The following is an 8,783-nucleotide window of genomic DNA, read 5'->3' as shown; positions in this document are numbered from 1 at the left end:
GATGAATACAGTAAAGTTTTGGTAGGAAGGATAACTACTGATTAAATATATTACATTGTCATTCTGTCTTTGTTTATAGACAAAGAAACAAAGCCACAGAGATCATTCGATCATAAATGATTAATTAGATTTTCTGAACATCAAAACATCATTTTTTTTAAGTCCAACCCACATTCCATCATCTTGAAAGCATGACTTCACTGAAGGATAAAAGGAGGAAGAAAAAAAGAAAGAAAGAAAGAAAGGAGGTAGGGAAGAAGGGAGGGAGAAAGAGCATTTTTAGACTGATTCTATTTCTTCCTCATAATTCTGCTAATTTGTTGAACATTAATAAGTCCTCTAAGCTGTAAAATAAAACTCATTTGATTTGTTTGTCTTACCATATGTCAGCACATTTTATCTATTTTGTAGCTGGCAAAAAATGTAAAAATAAATGCAAAAACAGAAATATTGAGAATCTCTAGAGCGAGGCCCAGAGCTGTTTTATTAATTTTATTAATTTATTTTTATTCAATTTACTTAAACTAAAAACAAATACAAACACAAAATAAAAAACAGTTCACTCACTTTAAATAGCGAGCTTTGAATAGCACAAAAGCTATTGCGTTTTATTAATTTGGGTGAAATTTCATAAATTATAAGGAACAAGAGAATATTTCAATATAAACAGAATTCCTGGCCTACTCAGTCCTATTATTCCTAAGAAAGACACACAATGTTTAGATTATAGAACTAAGAACCAGACCAAATCTTAATCTAAATCTATGCCTTTGACTATTTAATTTTGAGTAATTCCATAATCTCTACACAATATAAAGTTAATAGAAATCTTATGGAAAAACATACAGATGTGCCTTTCTGTCCCAAAGTTATTCTAAGGTAAATTAAAGGTAAAAGAGACCAAAAATATTCTTGAAGGGAAATAAATATTCGTAAGAGTAAAGCAGAAAGGTATGTTCAAAAGAAGATGGACTCAAACTTTTCCTGATGAAAGTGAGTTAGATTGAGATTTTTGATGTGTGTGACTCTTTCTGAGCACTAAATTATGGATACTTTACTCATTGACTAGCTGAGTCACTGAAGCCTGTACACAAATAACATAAGATCTCTGAAACTATAGAGCCTCGAATAAATATCTGTAGTACCCTCTAAACTAAGAATGGCACAATACACAGTAAGTGTTTGTAAATTACTCATCAATGATTTTTTAATTTTAATAGCCAAAAATGCCATTCAAACAACTGATGTAATTGAATATAATCGTTTTCTTCTTTCACTAATTTGTCAGCTTGGAAAACCTTTTTTGGTTTTATCCAGTTACTTAGGCATGATGGGGTGTGTGTGTGAGTGCATATAAAAACACATATACGTTTGTGTATATTTATGATGCTTGACTCATTCATCCAAAACATAATGTCTGTAAACATCTACAAGATATTAAGTGGAGAATATAATGGGGTTGTTATATGTACCCCTTTAATTTTTGGATGAAATAATGAGCTTCAATTTCTTGCATACTCATTATGTGCCAAGAACTCTATAAAACTGTACATAGAAATATAGACAAATACATAAGTATAAAGTGTAGCACTTCAAGTATAGTTCTATTCTTATATTATCAAATCTCAAATTAAATAATTGGCCTGGCCATATGCAAGCAAGCGACAAAACAAATTTTCATTGTAGAAAGTATATGCTAAGCATTCTAAAATAGAATATTGGCATAATTATTTGCATGGAGATCAATGCAAGAACTAAAAAAAGCATGTGCGCCTATATGTGGAAAGAAGCAATTGAATTCACATGAATATATTGGCCATTCACTGTGGCACCACGTTATGTGCCATATAACTATAAGAATAAACTGAGAGATACTAGTGGCTGTGTGTGCAGAAGAGTGCCTGAAGTTTAGTAGCATATAGAAAAATGAACTCATCTCAGAAAATAAAACAGAGGTCAAACATGGAGAGATAAATTCACTCTCATTCACAGAATTGAAAGTAACAGAAAATTATATTAGAACAGTTTGTCTACAGAAAGCTATTTGAAGTAACAGAAGTTTTAAAACTTACATGAGTCATTATTCAGTTGCCATATAGACTCATCAAGAGAGCTAGAATTTGTCCAGGTTTTCATTTCAGAAGTTCCACATGAATAACCTGAAGTATTATGGTAATATGAAAAATAGATTCTTCTCATATGGCTTGCAACACTCCTTCTACTTCAACACACTTTATTTAAAAGGAGGTAAATATGAAAATGTATTTCTCCTTGATGAGTAATTTTGTCCCAGTGGGGTCAATGCTAACAAGCTCTTTTGCATTATAGACTAGCAAATATCATTTCTACCTAGGGATTCACATCTCTAAAAATCATATTCCCAATCTATCTATACATTATCTATACATCAGTAATATCTATACATTAGTTATTTCAATGGCCTATTTTAACTAGTGAAAAATTCATTTTCTGGGGCCAGCCCTGTGGCGCAGCGGATAAGTTCTGCCATTCTGCTTCAGTGGCCCAGGGTTCACCGGTTCGGATCCCAGGTGCAGAGCTATGCACCACTCATCAAGCCATGCTGTGGCAGGCATCCCACATATAAAGTAGGGGAAGATGGGCACGGATATTAGCTCAGGGGCAGTCTTCCTCAGCAAAAAGAGGAGAATTGGCAGTAGATGTTAGTTCAGAGCTAATCTTCCTCCAAAAAGAAAAGAAAAAAAATTCATTTTCTATGAAAATTTACCCATAGGTAAGATTTCTGAGTGTTTTCTAGAGTTGTAACTGAACTCTCATAAAGTAACTTTTACTCTCTCTGTAGGTTCAACTGAGTCCCAATCACTACTATTAACATTCTCTGTGAAATACATACTGTTTCAAGCCTCATTCAAATTACTATAATGGTAAGTATAGCAAAAAAATTTCAGATTGCAAAACTATAAATCATTTAGGTAAAACAGAATGTCTTACTTTTTCTGCATGCCCTAGTTACATGTAGTTCAGAAATGTGTGAAAATTGAGTATGTACAATATGCAAAGCCACAGAATAAGAATTCAGAAATAAGACAAAGTGCTTATCTGTAAGTAGTTTACAATTTATAAGTATAATTAAAGAAAATAAACAATGTAATGTAAAATACAAAAAGGAGATCATACATAGTATAAAAGAAGTACAAAAAATTACATTGGTATTCAACATTGGGAGAGATTAAATTTTGTTGAAAAGATCAGGAAACAAAGAAGGAAGAGAAGGGTGGAGAAGGAGGAGGAGGTAAATATGAAAGAGACGGAAGAAGACAAAATGTATTTCTTGTAAAGGGCCTTAAATGAGACGCAAGTTTTGAAAAGCAAAGAAAACCAATGAAGGAAGATTACACATATACACTAAAATCAACAAAAGTGTGAAAGAAGACAACTATAAGCGATCCAAGAACAACTGCTCCAGCTTGGCTAGAGCATAGTGTATGTCAGAGAGTTTCACTGGACCATATTTTAGAGGGTCTTAAGTACAAGCCTTAGGATTTTGTAAGTAATTTGTTGGCAAATGTAATACTAATCGTGATTGCAGTGCAAGGGCATATGCTTTAGGAGCATGTATCTGGCAGTTGTGGAATTGACTGGAGGAGATAAAAGGCCAGAGGTGAGTAGCTGCAATTGGAGGCTAGCTCAGAAGTTCCTTGTATGCCTACTGAAGTAGAGATGAATATGGAGAAAGAAAGATACAGGAAATAGACATTTCAGGGACAGAATATTCAGACTTAATCAATTGATTACCAGCAAGGAGAGAGAGAGAGAGAAATAAGAACGTGAAGAAGAAAAATCAGAATATAAAAATCCTGCAAAAGCCAGAGCAGTTTTTCAGCCCAGGGAATTTCAAAGTTGGATTCATGGAACCCTGGAGGTATAGTGCAGATGCTCCTACATGTTCCTGAAGGAGATTGGAGGGACCAGATATTACCCCCTCCAATCTGCCATCATCAGACTACCTTTATATTTATCTGTTTACATACTAAGCTCCTGAAATTTCATATTTTCTTAAAAAAATATTCCAGTGCTTATTTTTGCCCTCCATCTCACCTTGGTTGTCTACAAATGAGAAGGCAGTAAATGAAGGTAATTGATGTCTGTGCCCGTCACAGCAGCAGAGCACATCACCCAGGGAGAGACAGTACTTCCTGGACTGGTAGCAGGAGGGAAGGAAAGAGGCTTGAACTTGTTCTTCTGCTTAGTCTTCTGTGGGCTCCCAGTTGCACTCTTTTTATTCATAATGTGTACTATGCTTCAGACTCTGAGAGATGAGTTTCTAAAATATTGTGAGCAGCTTCCTAGTCTAGGACTTCAGGTCTTTCCAAAACCATTGTCTGGATTGGAATACATATATGAATGTCTGATTCATGTCTCTATAATGTGTTTGTTGCAGACCTTAATAATTTTCTAAAGCCATATTAGATGAATAGAATACTCTCATAATCTGTCCTAATGGAATACTGTTTGAACAGGCAGTTCCAGTTTATATTGCATGTCAGTTTCCTGCCACTTTACTTGAAGCATACAGTGTTGTGGATGATCCTGACTCTGGTACTTTCAAAGGAAACCCTTGCATTCTTTGAAAAATAGGCAGAATAATTGGGTTGAATCCTCAAAAAGAACCAAAGATAATATGTATTTGAAAGGAAGAACACAAAACAACTCTAATAAGTTTTCCTCATCATGGAGGTATACATAAAATATTTTCCACATTATCGGGAAACACTGCATGTGGGTTATCTATAGCAGTAATTGCTGTCCGGGCCATCTTTGATCAGAATGCTGATACCGGGAAAGAAGCAAGAGGACTGTACGGTCAAACAAACTAGAATTCCAAGATGGTGGTGACAAGCTCTTTAGACAAATTATGTTCAAAATCACAGCGAGTGCATAGCATGAATAGAATACCTCTACAGAGTAAATGTTGCGTTGTTTGTCTTTTTATTGTGTCAGCTCTACCTGACATTCTAGGGGCCACCTTGGAGGAAGCTGGGTGGTAGAGAATACTGCTGTAACATCATAAGGTGCTTCCAGACCATAATGTTCAGTGATCTCTGAAGTAACTTCCTTTGCATTTGCTGCCTTTTAAATCAGTGCATAGATACCAAACAAGGGCCCACTAAGTCCCTGATTTAGGACAAGTATGATGGGAATCTTCTTCTACGTTTATGTGGCCTTATTGCCAAGTGTTTAAAGCTTCATGTGCTGTGTTTTATACATATTTTATGGATTTAAATGTGGTTAACTGTCATATTTTGATGTCAACACAGTTTTAGGGATTAAATGATAAAAGAATAAATGGTACATGTCTTACGTCAAGTGATTTTATAAAGCTGTAAAAATGTCGTGTGTTAAGTCCCTTAAATACCTTACGTGAGGAGGAAAAATAAAATAAATTTTTAAATAAATAAATTTTATTTATTTGATAATTTATAATTAACATAAATAATAATTAAATAATTTTTAGAAACTAAATAAATAAAAAAATAAAAGATTGAAAAGTGTTACCTTGAATTTTTGTAAAAAATATTTTATATGCTAAGTCTATGGATTTTTTTGACGTAGAATGTGTGAAAAAAGAATACTAACAGGATTGTTTTTAGTACTGGAATTCAATCTTACACATTGTGTGGAGTATTTTAGACCATAAAGGAAACATAGAATTTTTAGTTTAGCCTGTATGAATATGCACCTAAATTTTATAAAATTAACTTCATACAATTTAAATTGTACAATAGTTTGTGAAACATCTTGTCACTGATTTTGGGTAGCAAAGATAAGCAAATTAACTATAGACTATAAAACTACAGCAAAAATGTGTATGGCTAGAGAATGCAGAGATGTATGTAGGCTACTTTATTACAAATATTTAACAAAGAACATGCATTACATTTGCTGTTTTAAACAAAGGATGTAATTTTTTAAAACAATGGTGGTAACAAGAGAAGGGTAAAGTCCATGTTTCCTCAAGTTTCTTCCTGGATACTCAATTCAGCAAATTCAATCTTGTGAGAGACAGCTGGAAAAGCAGCCTGGAACTTATATACCGGGTCTTCAGTTTATGCATTGCTGACTTCACCTCTTTGTTTCTCAATGTATAGATAATGGGGTTCAAAATAGGTGTGAAAACAGTAGAGAACACTGAAAGGACTTTATCCACTGGGAAGTTGCTGAAAGGCGAGGAATAGATGAAGATACAGGGTCCAAAAAAGAGGATCACTACAGTGATGTGTGCAGTCAGAGTGCTGCGGGCCTTGGCCATACCCACTGAGGAATGACCTCGTACAGTGACCAGGATGACCATGTAGGAGATCAGCAAGAGAAAGAATGAAGTCACCCCCATGAGACCACTATCCAAAAGCATCAACACTTCAGGGACATAAGTATCTGTACAGGCAAGTTTGATGACCAAAGTAAGGTCACAATAATAACTGTCCACTATATTTGGACCACAGAAGGGCAAGTTTATAGTGAAAGCTAACTGGCTCAGGGAGTGCATGACCCCAATGACCCAAGAGCCTACCACCAGACCTGTACACCTGCACAAGTTCATGATGGTGGCATAATGGAGAGGTTTGCATATGGCCACATACCTGTCATAGGCCATGGCTACAAGGAGCACCATCTCACCACCAGCAAAGACATGGAGCAAGAATATCTGGGCCATGCAGCCCTCAAAGGAGATGATCTTGGGTTCATGAAGGAAATCGTGTATCATCTTGGGTGTTGCATAAGTGGCCAGAAACACGTCAAGAACAGAAAGGTTACTGAGCATGATGTACATGGGTGTGTGCAGAGCAGGTTCAGAGATCACTGTGATGACAATGAGGAGGTTGCCCAGCACAATGGCCATGTACAAGAAGTTAAACAATACAAAGAAGAAATACTGGAGCTCCCAGGAACTGGAGAGACCCAGCAACACAAACTCAGCCACCCTAGAATAATTTCCTTGGTCCATGGTCTCAGGCTACAAGAGAAGTACCTACAAAGAGAAATTTTAGTATATTATTATCAAGAGCAAGAACAGTAGACCTCAATCCTGGAGGGTTCCTCTCAACATTAATTTAAAATGCTCCAGAGTCATTCCTATTAGGAAATGTTTTGTTGGTAATTTTGACAAATAGATTCTTCTCTAAATTATCCTTACTAGTGAGGAAACTATAAAGTGCAAATGTAGTAAATCAACAACTCCATTTTATACATTTGTGAGTTAAATCTGATGCTAACCAAACAATAAACCTACATTGCAAAAAACACAATTAAAAGGAGATACTAAGGTATCCAGATTCTTGGACTATAGTTTCCCTGCCTTGCTAGTTTTCATTATCCACTTGGGGTTATCTACAAGCAGCTTTGATTCTTAGAGAATTCTCAAGAGGTTACATTTACAAGGAAAAGACGTATCTTTTCCCTGTGTTTTTTTACTACCGTTCTCTCTCCTCTTGCCTCTGTGCTTCCTCTATGAGTTAACCTCCACAATCACACCATTAAAACTGTTTAACCCATATTGCCTCTGATGTTTTGATAGCTGTTTTGGTTTGAAGTAAAGTCCATTGAAGCTAACGTTGCACTATGTGAAAATAAACAAAATGCAATGGCCAATATGTCTGTACAGAATATCAATAGATAAGATGACAATAACTATGAAATGCCAAGATCTGATTTAGGTAAGATATGCAGTTGAAAAGTAGATCATTTGAAGCTCAGCTGTAACATTTCACTTATCAATACAGAAAACTTCCAAGAAGTAATTATATCCAGGACATAGAATTTTCAGGCTTTGACTTAATAGAATAAGGCATATTCTTTGAAAAATATCTAGCAACACAATGCTTTCTCATTAAGCAAAAATTGAGATAATTAATGAGATAGTAAACAATAACAATTAAGATGATATACAATTGAGATAATAAACACTGCCAATAGATTGTAAAATAATCCATTCTGCCTATATTCTCTCTGCATCTTCTTTGGAACAATACAGAAAAAGTTTCTAAGGAGATAGACTCTTATTTGAAAATTAATTTTAAAAAATTATATTTAGAAGCACAAGAATCTTTTAGTTGAAAACCAAGTAGTTTTTTTTAAAAGAAATAAGGTTCTCTCTTTTAATTTTCTGTTATAATTCAAAGTGATAAGTGTCAGTGTTTGTGAAAAAAAAGAACAATGCCAGTGGGCAAAAGAGGTTTGGAAGTGTTTTTACATGCAGTATGTGAGCTTTAAACTCTACAACAATCTGGTGAGGAGGATTCTTGTTCCCACTTTTCATATGAGCAAATTGAGACTCAGAAAGGTTAACTAATATGCTCAATATTATACTACCAGCAAATAACAAATTTAGAACTTTATCCCAGGCCTTCAAAGTTCTTTCTGCAATCCTTGATAGTTGAGTCTCTAATGGGATCTAAAAGGAATGTCTAAGAGTATGCAACAAATGGAATTATCCAGATTAGAAAATGAGAGGGTAGTTTAAGTAATTGATGTAAAACCCCATTAAATGTTACTAAATGTACCATAAATGAAATTGATAATAATAGCCCTTTCTAGTTTAAAATGTAGGAGGTCATAAGTATTTTGTTTTCCAAAATGATTGTGTTTTGCTTAAAGGTATACATTTTAGTTTAAAATTTATTAGCATGAAAAACTTTATTCTCTGATAATATTTGCTAAATGGTTTGTTGCTATATTACACTGTACAAAGATTCTCCCAAAAACTTGAGCATAAAAAAATAATCAAGTGAATGAACCATGAATGC

General features: G+C 34.5%; 1 protein-coding gene across 1 annotated transcript; it reads right to left on the bottom strand.

The window, feature by feature from the left end:
* Window positions 1-6,013: 6,013 nt before the first annotated feature.
* On the bottom strand, window positions 6,014-6,988 carry LOC103559890 (olfactory receptor 4K15-like). The gene has a single exon (XM_008533703.2). The coding sequence runs from the start codon at window positions 6,983-6,985 to the stop codon at window positions 6,014-6,016; it is 972 nt and encodes a 323-aa protein (XP_008531925.1). The 5' UTR covers window positions 6,986-6,988.
* Between the last annotated feature and the right edge of the window lie 1,795 nt (window positions 6,989-8,783).

The sequence above is a fragment of the Equus przewalskii genome, chromosome 1 (assembly GCF_037783145.1).
Source record: "Equus przewalskii isolate Varuska chromosome 1, EquPr2, whole genome shotgun sequence".
In the NCBI taxonomy this organism is placed as follows: domain Eukaryota; kingdom Metazoa; phylum Chordata; class Mammalia; order Perissodactyla; family Equidae; genus Equus; species Equus przewalskii.
This window is presented reverse-complemented; position numbering and strand designations above follow the sequence as displayed.